The 18,751-nt window shown below is 48.2% G+C and overlaps 1 protein-coding gene across 10 annotated transcripts in view; it reads left to right on the top strand.

Annotated features, from left to right (window-relative positions):
* The first annotated feature begins 1,012 nt into the window (after positions 1–1,012).
* BCL11B (BCL11 transcription factor B) overlaps positions 1,013–18,751 on the top strand; it is a 98,005-nt gene continuing 80,266 nt past the window's right edge. The window contains exons 1-2 of one of the 10 annotated variants that reach the window (XM_077180679.1): positions 1,013–2,585; positions 16,107–16,475. In XM_077180679.1, coding sequence (XP_077036794.1) covers positions 2,528–2,585; positions 16,107–16,475 — 427 coding nt within the window. In that variant the 5' untranslated portion in view covers positions 1,013–2,527. Of the gene's footprint in view, positions 2,586–2,804; positions 2,841–3,246; positions 3,268–3,405; positions 3,519–4,952; positions 5,217–16,106; positions 16,476–18,751 lie in introns of those variants that run through there. The other 9 variants (XM_077180670.1, XM_054634925.2, XM_077180677.1 and 6 more) reach the window with 9 other exon arrangements.

Below are 18,751 nucleotides of genomic sequence, written 5' to 3'. Positions count from 1 at the left end.
GGGTCGCAGAACTGTCCCTCCCTGCCCAGCGGCGGGGCCCCTGCCACCACCACGGTCATTTTCCCCTGCAGGACCCCGCACAACACACCAAACACACGGGGCGAACAATCGCAGCAGTTTAAGCGCCGTTAATGGTCTTGGACGTGTTTGTCGAGCGCTAGTGGAGGCGGAGGGCCGGGATCGGGCGCGGAGGGCAGTGCCAGGCTGGGCCGGCGCCCCCCGGCCGGGGCTGGGTGCCCGCCGCCCTCGGCACTCGCCGGGCCGGGCTGCGGGGTCTGGCAGCGCCGGAACGCGAGCTCTGAGCGGGCGGGCGGGCGTGGGGAGGGAGAGGCAGATTTGCTGGAGGAGGCGAGAGCGATGCTGTTTAGCCAAATTCTCCTCAAAGCTGATTAAGGGCACCGAGATGAATTCTGGTCCCCTCAAGACTCGCATGCGATTTAATACGAAAATCACTCATTTAACGTGGAAAGTAAATGACACGAGTGAGGCGCGGGTCTCCAAGTGGGCTCCGGGTCCAGGCTGGTTCCTTGGTTTTCTGCTCCATCTGCCTCCGAGCCCCCAGGCCTCCCCTCTCCCCGTTCCTCTCGCCCTGGCCAGAGCCGGTGCTGAAAAGCTGTTTGCACCGAACTGTTTACTTATCGGGGGAGGAGGGAGAGAGAGAAACGATCCCAGGAGATGGGCCGGGAGAGCGGAGGTAGAGGGGAAAAAGTTGGTTTCCAAGAATCTTCCAAGTTAGAGACGCACGCAGTTGTGGGCATTTACCTGCGTGTGAAATAGAAGGACAAGTGCACTGGGATGAAGCTCCTGGGAGCTCGGCGTCTCTCCGCTCGTGGCTGAGACTTAATTTCTCCAAGGAAAAATAGTCTCTGCCAGAATTTTAAGGGAAGGGGGGTTGGGGGGTGGGAGAAGGTCGGAGCGTGTGTGCGTGTGCGGATCGGGTGTGCGCGCGTGTCCCGCTACCATCGCACTTCGGGTAGGGAGAGAGGAGGGGGAAAAAAATCCCTTTCCCCAGCCCACACAGATATTTGTGTTGTTGTAAAACTGTTTGAAAGAAATGCAGGGGGAACGCGCTCGCCGCCGAGGAGCTGCGGCGGCGCCTGGAGGGAAGGAAGAGCAGCCCGCGACCCCTGGGGAGCCTCCGTTCCTGGGCACGGACGGAGGGAGCAGGACCCAGCGCCGAGCCGGGGTGGCGGAGAGCGATGAGCAGCGGCGAGGCGGCGGCACGGGCGGGCAGCGCGGCACGGGCGGGCAGCGCCGCCGCCGCCCCCCGCGCCCCCCGCGGACCCCGGCAGCCTCCCCCGCCCGAGCTGCCCCCGCTGCGGCCGGCGCCGGGCTCGGGGAAGTTTGGCCGTGCGTGAGGATGCGGATTTATTCCTTCCCCCCTCTCTTTCCCTGGCCGCCGGCGCTCCGCGTGCTGAAAGCGGCAGCGCACAAAGCCCGGAGCGGCGGCGAGCCCTGCGTGTGCCGGAGTTGGTGTGTGTGCGGTGTGTGTGCGTGTGCGTGTGCGGTGTGTGCGGTGTGTGCGAGTGGCGTTTCTTGTTCTCTTGCAGGGTACAATGTTAAAAAGCCACCACTAGTCGCCCCCAGTGCTCCTACTCTCTGGGTCTTTTTGTCTCTAGTGCAGATTAAACGTCACGTCCGCACTTGAACTTGAATTTTATCCCATTGTACAGAGGCAGCCCCAGCCATAGAGAGACAGAGCGCTCCCAGAGAACCAGGACTCCGCCATCTTCACATTGCAATATATAATAGTAATAGCCAGCACCAGCCCAGCTGCACTGGGGGCTTCCTTCCTTCCAGTCCCAGTGCCAGGCGAGGGGGGAAGAGTGCAAAGTCGTGCAGGAGCACTGGCAATCCAAAAGCACCAGGGCAAAGCAGTGCCACTTGAACTGGGAAAGAGGAGACACAGTTTCGGCTACCCCTTTTCAAAAATTCTCTCTATATATCTACCCAGCAAGGGTCAATCTCTGAGAAACATTTTTTTTGGCGATTTTTTTTTTTTTTGAGTGGGGGCTATCCCAATTCTAGTACTTTTCTTCTTTTTTTACTACAGTTTTTTTTTAATTTTAATTTTTTTCTTTTTTCTTTTTTTCTTTTTTTTTTTTTTTTTTACCCTCTTGGTGGAAAAGCGCACTTGCCAATTTGCCAAGCACTCTGGAAAGAGGGAAAGAGAAAAGTGTCACTGGCGGTGCATATCCTCCTAAGTTCAAGAAGAGATCTGGAAGTCCAAGTGGCAGAAGCAGTGGAGAAAAGACAGTGTGTGAAAGAGAAAGAGAGCGAGAAAGAGCTGTTCCTGATGATGATGATGATGATGATTTTTAATTGAGAGGGAATCCCAACCAGTGCACCACAGCAGCAACAAAAAGGAGGCGTTTTTTTTTTCGTTTTTGATTTTTTTGAAAGAAGAACTCGATAAAGAAGAAGAAGAATAAAGAGGGGACAAAAAAGAGGAGGAGGATCGGCCCCCCAACACATCCCCCCAAACCAGTGCAGCTCTCCAGGCGATGCCAGTGTAAATGCCAGGGCAATGTCCCGTCGCAAGCAGGGAAACCCGCAGCACTTGTCACAAAGAGAGATTATCACACGTAAGTTTGAACTTGGAACCAGACCGAGCCGAAATCGAGAAGCAAAATTAGGGAAGGGGAGGAAGCGGTTGGGGAGGGGGGGTGTGTGTGGGGGGGAAACTCCAGGAGCAACCAAAGCTGGTAAATGACTTCAGAGAGAGGGAGAGGAGAAGGGAATTAAAGAGGGGAGGGGGGTGTGCGGCTGGGGGGGATGGGCTGGGGGTGGAGGGGGGGAGAAGCCCGAAGTTTGCTGTGCGTTTTTGCAGCGGTGCGGAGGTGAGGCGGCCAGGCAGGCGGGAGGGCAGGCGGCGTGGAGCGGGGAAGGAGCTGCCGGCGGGCAGAGCGCGGCGTGGGGCGGCGCGGGGCTCTCCCGGGCAGCGGCTGCGTGTGCGGGGGGCGCGGAGCGGGGCGCGCTGCTCCAGGCCGGGCCGGGCCGCCCCGCCGGGGCTCCGCTCCTCGCCCCTCGCTTCGGGGGCAGCACGGGGCGGTGGGAAAAGTTGGCCGAGAGCCTCGCCTCGGCGTGACAGCCGCGGAGGGTGGGGGGAGGAGGATCAAGGTGGGCAGCAAGGGAGGGAGACGTGGAACGGCCGGGGGGACTTAGCGGGAAGCACATGGAGACGCTGGGCCGGCGGCGGCGGGGCCGAGCCCCCCGGCACCGGAGCGCGGGGCAGGTAGACGGCCAGCTGCGCCCTGCCCGCCCCAGGTGCATCGCCGGCGGGGGAAAAGAGCTCTCCCAAGCGCGGGGCAAGGCAGAACCAGCTCGGCTGGGGCTAGAGGCGCGGGGCAGGGGCTGCCGAGGGGCCGGCTGCGGGCGGGAGTGTCTGTCGGTGGCGGGGGGCGAGAGGAAAGCCGAGGCGGGCACCGGGGATGGAGTGCACGAAATGCGGGTCGGGCAGCGGCACCGGCTCGCCTGCGGGGCAGGAGTGGAGGCTGCACTTTGCTGAAGCTCCCATTGTAAGTGAAAATACACACATATACTCCCACCCGCCGCCCCCACCCCCTCCCAAAAAAAAAAATAGGGAAGGAAAAAATAGAGGGGGGGGGGAGGGAAAGAGGCATCCCCCCTCCCCCCAGCGCCAGAATCCCCCTCCTCCCCGTTCCCACCCCTAAAGCTCCGGGAGAGGGGCGAGTGCCTGCAGGCAGAGTAGGGGGCAGGTCCCCGAGCGGGAGCCCCGCTCCGCCGCTCCGCCGCTCCCGTCCCCGGGGGCCTGTGCCGAGAGGCGGGGGGGGAAATGTGGGGGCGCCTCCCGGGGCGTGCGGCCCCCAGCGCTCCGCGCTGCTCCGACGCCTCCGGGGCACGGGGAAGGGGGGGGTCAGGGGGGTCCCCGTTTCCCTCCTATAGCATAGGACAAGTTTGGGGGGTGGTAAAAAAATGCCCGGCACGCCAGAGCCCCGGTCGGACCCCTGCCCCCCCCGCCCCGCAAGACGAGTCCGCAAGTTGTTGTGCTGCGGGGGGCGGCGGCTCGCACGGAGCCAGCCCGGGGTTGAGCCTGAGCCGCGGCGGATCCGAATATTTATGTTGAGATTTTAAAAAATTTAAATAAATAAATAAAATATTTCCCCGGCTTCTCTCCCCTCCCCTGAAAGCCAAGAATAGGAGCCATCTGCCAGGAGCATTTGGTGCTTGCGAGCTCCTCTCTTTCTTTGTTACCGGTGATAAATTTCTGTTTGTAAGATTTCCTTGGGAATCGAGATATATATGTGTATATAATTTTTCCACATCCATTGGGATTTTCTTTTCATAGCGGAGGGCTGTTGGGGGACAGTTTGAGTTCTGAAATATAAAATTCTTTCGCTCTTTCTGTATTTTTTTTCATATATATATATATATATATATATATATATACACACACATACATATATATATATAATATGTATTTTTAAATGTGCGTCTTTATTTTTTAAAAAGCACCCCTCACCCCACCTCCAGCCCATCAGCTGGTGGAACCTTGATGAAGATGCATCTGGTACTCAGCTTTTTCTGGGGGGGGATTGTTTTTAATTCATTGTTATTTTGGAACCAGATTTGCATCACCATAAAAGGTGGATTCCCCCCTTCCTCAACTCCCTCCCCTTCGTTAATTGCATTTTTGATTTTAACCATCCGGTTTGGAAAACGTCTTATCCTTTTTGTTGATGGCTTCTTATTTTGCCCCCCTTTCTGTTTTTTATTTTTCTTTTTAAAAGAAAAAGCATCAACAGCCACCTAAATCGCCCAGTGTAATTTCTCCCACTTGTTTTCTGTCTCACTTGCGAGGAGATGTGGGGTGTTGAAAGGGGGTGTGCGGAAAATCTGTTTTGTTGCGCACGTCTGAATTTGTTTCAATGGGTGAAACATTTCTTTTCTCGCTGCTGTTGCAGCTGGGGAGGGGGGGAAGGGGGGTGGAGAAGAGAGTCAGGTAGGTTTGTTATTCCAATTTGATCTCCTTTTCCGATCGCTTTACTTGAAGGTAAATAATGAGGCAGGAGAGTATTCAAAGGTGCCGAGGAGCTGCGTGTACAATGGGTTTAGCGGGAAGGCTGGGGGAGGAATGGAGAGCAGAGCAGTACGAGCTTCCCTCCCTCCCCTCTTGTATTTATCTATCTCTCCATCCTGAGGAAGCTGGCGGAGAAATCAGGCTGCATACTGAACAGTGGCAGAAAAAAATGAAGGTATCCAGGGGAAGGAGGTGGTGGGAGGCAGGGGGCGGGGGGGAGCTGCATCGCCGGGCTGGGGTTGGGGCTGGGGAGCAGGAGCAGGAGCGCAGGCATTGCAGCGCACAGGTCTGAGCCTCAGCTGCAGGCTTGCAGGAGAGGGGGTCGCAGTCTCTGCACTCCTTGGCAAGTGTCATTCATGGGGGAAAAGCAGCCAGGCAGCGTCCTCTCTAAAGGGGAGTTTGGAAAGTGGTGGGCAAACAGAATAGGGAACCAAAGCACTCACAACAAAATAGAGTCAAGCCCAAGCCAAGCCCCCAAAGCCAGGATGAAGTGATGCTGTTTTCAGAAATCTTGTTTTTACGTTGTGTTTAGCTTGGGCTTTTTTTGCCCTGTCTCCCTTTTTGGCATCTGTAAGGGGAGTTGCATTTCAGGATGGATTGGAGGTCTCTGCCAGGCAAGGAAAGAGATGGGGAGAGAGACAGAGAGAGGGAAGGGCTTTCTGACACTGTTCAGCTGGAGTTTATTTGGTTTCATCCACTTGATGTTTGGAGAAACGTTTAGATCCTGAGTGTAAGACAAACAAACTCAAAAAGGAGAGAAAGTGCAATGTTGCTGTGCTCCAGAGTTGCAGCATCTCATTAGCACAGTGGTCTTTAAGACTGCAAAACGGAGTGGCCTGCCTGTGTTTGCCAGGCTCACCCAGGCAGCCTTGTGAAAGAAAGAAAGAGGTGAAACACATGGAGAGGAAAAAGCAACTCTGCACCTTTCTCCACTGCTGGTGGACAGAGCAAACTTGGCAACCAAGCTCATTTAAATGGGTGGACAATGCAAAAGAGCTGATTATGCATAGGAGAGGAGGTTGAAGTGTTGAGCTGCTCTGTGCAAAGAAATGTTATTTTGGTTCAGTTCAAATTGCTGATTTTCCAGCTTAAGATCTTCCATTTTTAACTTAAGAAATCTGTTTTCAAACTAGCCCTGCATTTTGCATTTGAAGGAAATGTGAAAGGCAAGAGCATGTGAAAAGCTCGCTCGTAGCAGTTTTGCAGAAGGCGGCAAAGCTGGAACATTTCTGTAGAGCAGCAGCAAGGATTGAGAGGGAAAGGCACAGGAAAATTTTACAATTCCAGGCAGAGAACCAGGTTTCCCAAGACAGGTCTTCAGTACCTGGTCAACAGGTTTCCTAGGAAGAGCAATTATTTCCTGTATCACTTTGTTTTGTATGTAGTCATTAAAAATCATAACAAAAACCCCTATGATTTTTTTTGCATGTCAAAGTTTTGCAAATTGCTCCAAGGAGCTTCTCTTAAAATGCATTTAGATTTAGTGCAATTAATGCACTTTCCCTGCAGAACAAAACCCACACCAGTGTAATCAACTCTAATACAAAGAGAATGTAAGCTGTGACTGAAGAATTAGAGAGGAAATTACTATTATTTTAAGGATGGATGACTTTTTCATAATACCTGAATGGCTGTGCACAGAAAAGCACAGCCTTTTAAAAGACATCACATGTGTTTACTTTAAATAGGACAGGGGAAAATAAAGGTTGTATGCTGTCGACTTCCAGGTTACCTTTCATTTGAATATATTTGTATTGGACTTACAAAATAAGTTAAAAAAATACTGGTACATTTTCATGGTTTCTGTTCTTTAAAAATATTTTTTAAAACTGCTGCAGAGTAACTAGGTTGTGGCTGTGGGTTGTTCTGTCCTTTTTGGTTGGTGTGTCCGGTGGCTTAAATAGATATACAGTGGGTGAGAAACCATTTTGCAGTTTTTTTTTTCTGGTCGGCATTTGCAGAGCATATTTTGTCAGGCTTATTTAAATACTGAGAAATAAAACTCTTCAAGATTCCACAAACTGGCTGCCTTTAATAGAAATGGTGGGAGCCCTTGTTTTGCACAAAATGTGTGTTTCTCTGCAGAACAAAGGGTTTTCTTGTGGCATATTTGGCAATAATTATGACTTAGAGAAGTGTGCGCTCAAAGAAGTAGTACAAATTTTTGATATCATTCATAGACTCCGGTTGACTTCAGCTGCTCATCCCAGGGCTGAGCTGGCTGCGAGCAAACCTCTCTGCTTCCAAATTGCCTCGCACACGATATTTAGCTCGTCTCCCACATTTCCTACCTGGACCTCTTCGCTCTTTGTGTTGTTTGTTGATGGAAATTACTTTCCAAAATAAACTTCGCCGGCTGCCGGAGCCTGCCGTGCGCCCCGGCCGCCAGTGGCGGGGGTTGGCGACTAGGGGGAGCTCCCAGCCCGTGCGATGGCCGCGCCGGCCGCGCCGCGGGACGCGCGGGATGCGCCGCCGGAGCCCGCACCGCCGCGCCCGGCGCGCACCCTGCTCCAAACGCGCTCGCCGTAAAGTTGTGCTATTGATTTCCACGCGGAGATCTATATAGAGCTGGCCGAGAGAGGCTGACAGCGAGACGAATCTGTTTTTTAACTAAATCGCGGCTGATTAATTGACTCGGGCGGACAGGAGTTTTTAATTAAAATTAGTTTTTAACGGTGCTTTTTATTGTCAACAGACAATGTTTAAATTCTCAATTTGTTGTTGTCAGATAGTGATGGGGGTAATGATACCTGCACATGAGGGAGCTCCTGCGTGGTGGGGAGTGGGGGGAACCCAGGGAGATCTGTATGTTTGTTCCAGTGGATGTGAAAACACAGAGTGGAGAAGCTGGAGTTGTAGGGCAAGATGTGTGCAGCAACAAAGCAGACACACATGTACAGAAATTGGCTTCTATTACATATCAGAAAGCCGCGTGTATTTCTGTGGAAGGATTGATATGATACAGTTTAACGTACTTTGGTCTTCAGGTCCTTAGAGCAAACTATCTGCAGTTCCTACAAATGAAAATAAGCATTCTTTCTTTTCTAGAGAAATAAACACAAAATCACATCTGTCACGTAGAAGTTGCTGCTGAGCAGCTCACAGGTTTCTCCGATGGGCTTGTGCTGTTCTCTGCTGCATGGCTTGCGTGTCGTGGACAGACTTCAGCAGGACGTTTTCCTGCCCAAATGTATAATTTAGTGGCGTGCACACGGGAAGCTTCGGACATGTGTTTCACTCATCCTGAGAACTCCATCGAGTTACAGCACTATTAACACAGCAGAAGCGTCTTCTTACTTTTAGGGTGCAATATGTGCATGGAGGTTATCCTGTGACAGGAAAGTGCGCTTTATTCTAACCTTCAAAAGAAGTAAATTAGGTCAGACAAAGGATCAGGGCTGTCATCAGCTGTACAAAAACCCTTCACTCTTGGGTAGAGAGGACCAGTAATTTATCTGATGATTTCTCTACTTCATTTAATGTTTGAATTGAGCTAGTTAGAAGCATATAGACAGCAGCCAGCTCATTTGACAGACTGGTAAGCTGAAGAGCACAGTGCCTGGGCCATTGCCGGTGCTAGTGTTGCACAGCCATGGGGAAAACCTTCCCTTCTCCCCTCCCAAAACCTCAGACTTCACTTACTGTGGCTTTCCTTCCATTGCATGATTGTTAACTTTTATCAAGAGAAACAGCTATCCCTCTCTCCTCCTCCCCTTCCTCTACCCACCAAGTGCACACACACCCATGCTCCCCTTCCTCTCGCTCCCTCCTCTGCCTCCCACCCTTCCCACTCCCTCAGGTCGAAGCCTGGTGGAAAAGCCTCCCTGCAGAGACCTGTTACCCCAAAATGGCTTTCAGCCTCCTCGCCAGAGCATTTCCTACTCTTTGGTTGCAGTTTGGTTTCTCTAGGGTTGCAGTGCAGCTGTTGGTTGAATTTAGCCTCCCTTCGGTACCGTCCAGAGAAAGCATGTGGAAAAATAAAGAGTGGCTGGGGTTTACCCACATGCTTTAAAGTTAGCAATTCCACTAAAGCACTTGGTGAAGCATCAGCATCGTCTGTAGATGGATTTATATGTATGTATCTTTTTAATGAGGGAGGGAAAAGGCATCAATAACTGCATGCATTGATAAATGCATGATTCATTCAGCTGCTTGTACTATAGCACCTTCCTCCTTGCTGTTTATTTACTTTTTAAAAATGTATCTGGGCAGGCTGCACACCATTTCTCGGCACTCAGCTGCAGCCTCAGAGGCTCCTGAACATCAGTTAAATTTTCTCGCTGTCTGCCCTCCTTCTCAAAAAGCTGTTGCTTGCTCAGTGCTGTAGACCCTTGCTGGAGCTTTAAGTAGCAGCTTGTTTCTTTCCTTTTCTTTTTTTTTTTTCTTTGCTTTTCTTTTTTTTCCTTTTTCTTTTTTTTTCAAAGGATATATAAAAAATGCCTAAAGCAGGCTATTCGAAAACAAATTAAAGTAGAGGGACACACTTCATGCATTGCAGGCACGCGCCAGTAGAAGGGGGTTAGAAGAATATAATCATTTTACTGGCAAAAGTGACACCAGATCGGGGATTTGATTAATGGTGCAGCATTCACAGGGACTTAGTTCTGTATTTTTGACATATGCAAGTCTTTTGTGTAGTTGCCTCAGTGCAAGAAATTCCGTTTTGTTTTTTTCCTGGAGCAGCTGATAATTTGTATGTGTGCTGGATATGCCCAAGGTACTTTCCAAAGACTAAGCAGTAGACAGCACAGTACAAAAAAGGAATCTAAAGTTAAGGGAGAGGAAAAAAACATACTGGTTTACTTAACTTTTTTATGACCCCTTTTACTAAGCCACTGGAAGAAGCCATAAATTCGCTGAATGTTATAATGAGTATGCTTCAATGAAAGTAAAAAAAAAAAAGAGGCTTAAGAAAATCGTATATGAGCAACAGTGTGCCATAAACAATTGAAAAATGCAGTCTCTTTTGAGTCTGATATTTAAGAAAAGAACAGATCTGTTGTGTGTTTAATACATGCTCAGAACTAATTACTTAATTTTGATCATGCCTTTTAAATCCTTGGGTAAGAATCTCTGCTTCCAGTATTCTTTTCTATGCCAGTTGAAAGCCTGTACCCAAATACCGCTCCTTCTCCTTTTGTGGCACCGAGCACTCCTTTCTCTCCTTGGTTGTCGTTTAGTTTTAAATAAAACAAATGTATTCACTGGGGAACAAAGAGTGCTTTTATATCACATCATCACATCCCATTTTATCTGCAGAGATTTACAGCTTCTGCAGTCTATAGAAGAGCCTATACATTTTCTGCTTTCAAAAGCAGTAAATATTTTTTTATGAATGTACCGTTTACTTAAGAGATACACTACTCTCTTCTGTAACACAGTACATAGTTTCTGAAGAAATAACATCTGACAACTGTTGGAGATTTGTGCAGATTCTTGGATATTCTTGTCTTTTGTCCTGTTTGGGTCCGGCGTGGTTATTATGTCATTTTCCTCCTTCTTTTCCCTAAATCCTGATGTGTTGAGTGTCTCTTTGTGGCGATGCTTGGGGTTGTTCTGTCTCAGGTGTGTAGGCTTAAACTGCTGTGAGGGTTAAACTGCTTTTTGAGAGATTCGGTCTTCTGCAGAAGGTGTCTGAGGCACCAGTGCTGCAGCACAGTCCTTCACCTCGCAGCCCTCGGCGGGTGCCGAAGCGTTGGAGCGGCCGGGTCATGTCGCGCACCCTCTCAGCCCCGCCGCGTCCCGGTGCCCGTGCGGTGCCCGCGGGGGCGGCCGCTCCATCCCGCCCGCCGGGCCCGGCACCTGCCGCGCTCCGCCGCCCGCACGTGGCGGCGGGGACTGGACGGCGGCGGCTCTGCGGCTGCACCGGGGCCACGCTCGCACGGCACGGAGTGGCACAGCCTCGCCTGCCGCTGCTCCGGCTGCTTTTGTGCGCTGTGCACATGCCAGGGAAGTGAGGCACAGTGCGGTCCCCTGTGTTCTGGGGGCTTCTCCATCAAGTTGTCTCTTTTGGAAAACTCAGCCTCAGACTTGCATTTAGGAAAAAAAAAAATTAATACCGCAAACAATTGCTTTGCAGTCTTCAGAAAAATTCAAAACTGGTGTCAGATAAGTGGTGCCTGGTACCGCTGAGTGTGATGCTGGTGCAATATGTAGGCGTAATCTCAACTGTGCACCTTGTGGCTGCAGGGAGCTGCTGGGATGCTCTGGAAGCAGGTTATTGATAAACTTCGACGGCAAAGAGCCGCGCTGCCCGCTCTGAGCAGCGTTAGTCTTTGTGCAGCAAGGATCCTGACACCGATCTCGGTGATAACCCAGCCTGAGAGCGTGTGATTCGAGCTACTTTCCGTTAAGCATGTTGATGTTACAGTAAATGTGACATGTGGGTGTTGATTGAAGGGACATAATTTTCAGGCCTGCTTTGGGCCAACACCCTGAAGAGCAAGTCAGTCCTTTGTGCTCGCTCCCCAACTAGGCTGAGCTTTCTCTGGCTGTGCCTTCAAGACAGCAGTGACTGAGGAGAGCAGTGCACTTGACGTGCTGCAGCACATTTCTAGGCAGTATCGTGTACCTGGCCACCAGGAACTGTGTCCCTGTGGTGGACTTGGCTCCCCCAACTTGTCCCAGAGAAGGGTGGCCCCTGGGGTAGCCTGTGTCTTGTCCCCCAGGTGGGCAGAAGGGTGGGCAGTGGCTGTGGCAGGGTGCTGGGGCAGGCAGGGCACCCAGCAGCACCTCTGCAGTGAAGGCACTGGCAGCGCTCGCCTTCATCACCCTGTTATTGATTTGTGCAGAAAGCAGCCACAGGGGAGAAGTTTCACATGCAACACTTTGGCCCAACACCAAAACATTTCCTCTGCCCCCTTTGCCTCATTTTGATCCTGTAGAACAAGAAAAATAAGGAAAAGAATAGGTTGGCAACTTCTAGATCCTTTCTTACCCTGGTTCTGCAAAGCAATAAAAATACAAGGAAATAAATGATTGCTGTCTGGACCCAGCCTCACCCAAACTCTGTGAACAAGCATCCATGGTTCTGTCCTTTAAAGCCTCGGAAATGACTTTTAGCAAAACAGTCTTTTCCACTATTAATGGGTAGGATTTTGAGACAACTGACAAGCAGAAAGTAGTTAGCATTTGCATTCACTTTAATACTGGGCATGAGCGCATTGTTTGCATGGGGCACATATGCTCTAATGATGTCACCACACTGGAGTAGGAGTGCTGGTGGCTTTGTGACAGTGCCTTTATGGAATTAAGAGGTTTGTCCACTGTATTTTGGTGTGGTAGACAGCCAGAGACTTTGGAGATGCTACTTAGAGTGCAGTCAGCAAGTGTAATGCTTTTTTTTTGAGTAAAGCAAATGATTTAGATTGTCCGGTTGCTTTAATTTCACAAAGCCATCATATAACAACTGTGTCACTCATGTCCCCAAAGATTGCCCATTGCCATCTCACTGTGCTCCCTAGGCAGGCAGTGCCAAGACAATGCTCTGTGTAGGAATCTCTGGATGTAGGGAAAATGCTGGGCACACCTTAACACGCCTGAAAGAACCGGGGCACGAGTCCCGGCTGGAAATAGCTCATTTGCTTTTTTTTTACTTTTCCCATGTAAGCGACCTGAGATGTTTTCCCTCCTCCTATTTTGTGTGGCCTAATTTCTTCTTCTTAAAAATAAAAATTAATTTAAAATAAATACTTGTGAATAAACACCCTCCTACCTCTAAACCCATCTACCAACAACAGCAATAAAACCACAGAGTTAAATTCAAATAATGTGAAGCGACTCATTTTAAACCCACAGACACAAGCAGAGTCAGAACTTTAGATTGAGACTGGCCTAAATTGCCCCACTGGTATTAAAGGGCTCCTTAAACAGCCTAAGATCTTGGCTGTTGTATTAACCAGGCATGACCCAATGCGTTATGTGCTGGACTTGCAGGCTTTTTTCTCTTTCCCTTTGTGGGTTTTAAATCTCTCCTGTAATGTTACTTGAATGTAGGTTTTTAATGGCTTAATTGAGTTGTCAATAGGAAGCCTTTTCTTTCTTGTGTTTTTTTATTCTGAGTAAAAAAAATAAATGCAAATTGACATGGATAAAATGCATTTGAAGATCTATTCAGTATTTTGTTTTTCATTCTTTTATGTCTGTTTTCCATGTTGTGAATAAGGGGATGTAATATAGCTTTTGCATTGTTGGGTGAATAGCTGGTCGCATGATTGATGATTTATTAAGCTCAAATCAGAAATAGAGTTGAGTAAAAAAAAATCTTTTTGATAGTTTGAAACCTAATTACTACTGATCACGAGGGCTCGGCGTACCAAGAAAACGAAAAGCTGATTTTTGGTGATGTGACGACTGCCAAAATATGAAGGAATACCAGATGTTATTTTAAAAAAGTGCCATTGCAGAGTCCTTGGAAAGAGAGAGTGAGCGAGTCTAAGCGAATAGGCATATGTGAATTTAACTAATATTCACATGAAGTGTAGAACTGAAAAGAAAGAATTCGTAACAGTTTAGCTGTTCAAACCTCCCTCATGTTTCCACAGACGTCTGTCTGGTTAGGACCCTTATCAATTGCAGCAATTTTGCTACATTTTCAGAAGAGCACGATCTAAATCACAGGCAAAAAAAAAAAATAAATCCTCACATCAAAAAGATAATAAAGTTGAGATCTGTGCTTTTCTTTATATTTGTTACATATATATAAATGCCAAAATTCAGTCTTTGTAATTTAAGACACAGACTTTAATCAAAAAGCTTTACAGGAATGTTAGTGAAACTAGTAACAGGAATTTTTCCCCCGTGCCATCTTTTATTCTTACGACCCTTGGTTCAGTTCCTGTTTTCATGTTGTCTTTTCCAGCTCTTTGTCCCATCTCTCACTTGTGTATCTTCGTGCCTGTGTGTACCTCTCTGTACAGTTTTTTTTTAAATATTTTGACACACTCTTCCCCCTTAATAGGAATTCTGGCTACAAATTGCGTGCACGTTTCTAAAAGACCCTTTTCACAGTCCTTTTCTTTTGGCTCTAAAATGATGTATATGTAATTGGTAATTAAAGGTGCAAGCTCTCTTCAATATAAACAATATTGCTCAATGTTAGATCATTAAAGGGAACTGCAGCACTAAATAATTACCTTTTGCATCATGACACACTGTTCGCAGGTATCCGCTCCCTTCCCAGCGGTGCCTTTTCAGTACAGGGTTATAGTCACATTTTCACTAAGGCAAGGAGACATCTTTTCATGATATAAATTGGTGAATTAATTGCTTAGCATTGTCTTCAAACTCCTTTTAAACATAGATTAAGAGGAAAACGGTAATTAATGATTTGCAGAATGGGTGAGTAGGGAAGCATAAGCCTTCTCATGCCCATGGTTGGCTCCAGCAGGATGGTCCATGCCTGGGCACTGCTCTGGGGTCCCCGTCCTTTTCTGCCGTCGCTGCTGCTGCTGCTGCCGCTCTCTGCTTTGCTGTTAGAGAGCTCTGATGCAACTTGTAATACAGCTGGTAGATATGCTGATCAGTTATTTATTCTGGAAGGCAGAAATGGGAGTGATTCTTTTTCTAAACTACCTTTTTTCGAGGCTTAACCATTTTTGTTGCCAGGCAATGCATTCTACCTTCTACCTCTTGCCCCTTTGCTATGTGTTTCTTGTTTTTTTTTTGTTTTGTTGTTTTTTTGGTGTTTTTTCTTTTTTCAATTGCTGTAGAGTGGGACAAAAATCCTTTTGTTTTCAGAGTGGAGAAGAGCCCAGGTCTAAATTATAACATCTGTCTATCACAGACTTACTTCTTTGAGATATTTGTGTTACTTTTCCCAGGAAATCCATCAGGAAACTAATAGAGAACATTTTTCCTCCTATTCCTTTAATCCTGATTCGATTAGAGGTCTCAGTCACTGATTTACATACTGTTAGCTCCTCTGTTTTGTTCAGCCCAAATCCTATAGTCCTTGCAGAGGCAAACCAGCCTTAGGCAAAAGTCAGTGGAAATTTTGCCTGAGTAAAGTCCAAGGTTTGTATGATTTGGCAGTTACATGGCAGAACAAGAAAAAACAAACAAAAACCCATGTTTTGCCCCAAAAATGGATTGTGATCCACAATTATTTTATAGTGTAAAAATTATCTTCTAAATACTGATTTAAAACATACTGTGTTTTATTAATTGTGACATGAGAAGTTACATATTTCCTAGAAACTAATTCAAGTCACCCAGAAATTCTTTCCCAGTCTTTGGGGGTAAAGGTGGGAAATTCAACATGTCTGTGGACAAGATTTAAACAAAAAAAACTTTTATTAGCCTATGTAGCAATGGCAGGGTTTTTGGCATTGGAAAAATAGAGTGGAATATTTCAGTCTCAGCCAATATTCCAGTACGTTAAATAAGTGCCTCATTCCCTTTCCCACTGTACACAGTTTTGAAACCCCTTAACTGCTCATGAGACCATACCCTGCTTTTGTTAGTCTTGCTAGTAGTTTTTTGTAATTTCTGCTAATGGGCGGTCATTTAATCTTGCTGGTAACTCTGTAATGGGACAAGGTGGTGCTAATTTTGTACGTTGCAGGGAGCCCAGTCCTGATAGTTTGGTGCATAAAAGCTTTCCCCCTCTCCCTGAAAAAGAAGGAAAGACTTGGGTGCATAAGCTTTGCTGGATGGGGCCTTGGCCAGATGGCTGGGAGACGCAGAGGGAATGAGAAGGTGGGATAAAAAGAGAGGAACTATTTCAGAATGTGACTCGGGGCTCGAACGCTTGCAAAATGGCTCTTTGCTGATATCCTTGCAGTGCTGGCAGCAGTGGGAAGGAGCTGTCAAGAAAGCTATGCCAGGTCAGCCTTTCCATTTTGTTACAGGCAGGCTTGGTTGCAAAATATATTGAAATCATTCTGGGAGAGCGGAAAAGCTGAAAAATAAAAGAAAGATCTAATCAGGCTTGGCTCCTTTGAGGGGGGTGCGGGGAGGCTGGGCCTCTGGTGATGCATCCTTCAGAGTCTGTGAACACTCAAAGCAATCTCCTTCTCTTTTCCCCTCGTCCCTTTCCCCCCTCTTTCTCCTTGTCCATGCAAAGCAGAGGCTGACCATGTGGAACCGGCGCTGGCCGACGAGGACGAGAGCCTGGCAATAGCAGACCCAGGCGGCATCAGCATCGCCGCAGGCGGGACAGACCCCGACCTGCTGACCTGCGGACAGTGTCAGATGAACTTCCCGCTGGGAGACATCTTGGTTTTTATAGAGCACAAGAGAAAACAGTGCAATGGCACTGGTGGTGTCTGCTATGAAAAGAGCATGGATAAGAGCAGCCCTCCCCCCTCCTCACGCGCCGAGCTCAGGAAAGTGTCAGAGCCAGTGGAAATCGGGATCCAAGTCACACCCGATGAAGAAGACCGTCTACTCACGCCTACAAAAGGAATTTGCCCCAAGCAGGAGAACATTGCAGGTACAGCACGTTTTACACTCAATCAACTTGTCTAGGTAATCTTTTAACTAGAGTCCTCTAGAAAGTGCCATGAAACAGGCTTCAGCAACACGTCTTTATAGGAACCATCCATCTGGAGGATCCTCACAGCTCTGCAGGGCTGTCCATGCCCTGTTTAATTCTTTGTAGCTGTCTGTGCAGGGCCAGCTACTGGAGAAAGGGGCCTCTCAGGCAGCTGGGGCAGTCTGTACATCTGGAAAAAGCAGAAAGTTGGGGTCAGAAAACATTTCAGGAGCATCCTTAAGCAAGCAGCAGTGGCAAAGGGATGAGGGACTTTGTTGAGGTGCCCAGTTCAGTCCTGTTCCAGATACCCTTTGTCACATGCAGACTCACTGGGAAGGGCTGCATCTTGACACTAGGAAAAATCCTCTTCCCACTGACTGGTAGTGGAAAGAAGATTTTTTTTTATGTGAGGGCTAAAGGAGAGTTTCTTTAAGTCCTTCATTTTTAATTCCCCGGGGTAGATGTCAGCTTCCTGGCCTGCACTGCTGCCTGTGCTGCCTGTCCTGGGTGTATTTAGATGGCTTGCGTTGGGTGGGTAACACCTCCACTCATGCACACCCCAAAGAGATCTTCTGAGTAAGGATCCAAGAGCGCAGGCTGGCCTGGGTGAGCAAATTGCAGGCATTTCTTTCTCTTAAACTCTCACATGTGATGAAGTTAACGTTCATTCAGTGGACCTCCCCCGCTCAGACGTGGGCAGGCAGGTGATGATTATCCACCTAGGTGAGGTGGTATGCGGTGATTCCTGCAGAGTGCCTGGCATGGGGTTGCTTCCATCAAGCAGGGTGTTTTTCCCCTTTGCAGTGGTGAAAGGATGACTCTCCTCCCTGCTAGTGAGTGGGGGTTTTATGTTACACAGCAGGATCTCCCCTCAAACGGGCCTTTTTTGTTCAAACCAACTGCATCCCATACAGAGGACCAGTGACAATCTGCCTTTGCTGCCACTATCCCAATTTATCTAGGAATTGTCCTATGGGATTAGATCTGACAGTCCAGGATCCCGCCTGTGGCAGAGATGCTCCCATGAGGGGATCCCCAGAAGACAGGTGAGAGGCTCCTATCTTTACAACTGAAGCTTAAGAGATTTCTGCCTTCAGTGTTGGTGTCTGAGCCAGTCCCCAGCATCTCTGACAGGCTTGGGCATCACATCAGTGAGGGTGTGGGCTTTAGAATGCTGCGGGCTTCAGACCTCCTGTCTTTTAGGACAGGGTATATAATGCCCATTGACTACACTGTTTTCTTCTAAGAGTATTTTTTGGGGTGCAGCCCCCACCCTGACATGGGGCAGCTGTTAGCTCTGGGAGCATTATCTGTAGCAGGCCTGTGCTGCAGCATTGGAACCAAACCTACCGTGAGACCTGACCCCGTCTTTTCCTCATCCTTTTTCAGCTTTCCTCCTCCTTTTGCAGTTGTGAATACATTTCTTGGTAGAGATGATTACATCAGGGTGTAGCAGATTTGAGGGCTAGATTTCCTTTCCATTTGGTAGGAGCAGAAGGCAAATATTCAGGACCTTCTCTAGTCTGCTGAAGGCTGCCTGAGTGGTGCTGAGCACTCCCAAAATCTGTTGATCTCTATGCAAGCTGATGGTGCTCAGCCCCTTGCAGAGGGTGTGCAGTGCTTAGTAAGGCTGGTTTAGGAGAGCTCTGCTGCAGTTGCAGTCCAGAGCTTGTCTCTTACTAATCTCTGCCCAAGTTCAGTCCATAGTATCTCAATGGTTACTCCCAGAGCAGAGGGTGCTGTCCCATCCCAGCTTCTGGGGGTCAGCAACAACATAACCATAACTTTTGCCATGCAGAAAATCTGCTGGGAGGTCATGAAGGAGATGTTCACACATGTGGAAAAGGCATAAAAAAAATTAAAAGCCAATCTGGAGCAGCTAATCTCTTTCAGACTAAACTGAATATCAAATGAAAAATATGTAGGAAAGATTTTGAATTGAGAAAAATAAAAAGGTTTATCATTTGATTGGCATTTTCTCAGCAGTGCATGGAGATAGGGACATCCACTAAACAGTGCTGTAATAATACTTTCTCAATTAGGAGCCCAGCTCTGAGATAAAAAGGTGCAGTGTCCTTCCATATTTTTTTTTAATAGCAGCGGATAGTTTTCAATAGTAGGATAAAAGCCTCACATTACAGCCATGGAGGGTAGCCATGAAAAACCCACAGAAGTCATTCACTGGAAAGGCTTTAGTGGGATATACCAAACCCCTTATTTATATTTCAATAGAA

Source organism: Agelaius phoeniceus, chromosome 6 (genome assembly GCF_051311805.1).
Source record: "Agelaius phoeniceus isolate bAgePho1 chromosome 6, bAgePho1.hap1, whole genome shotgun sequence".
In the NCBI taxonomy this organism is placed as follows: Eukaryota; Metazoa; Chordata; class Aves; order Passeriformes; family Icteridae; genus Agelaius; species Agelaius phoeniceus.
The sequence above is the reverse complement of the archived record's forward strand: the minus strand, read 5'-3'. Positions and strand labels throughout refer to the sequence as shown.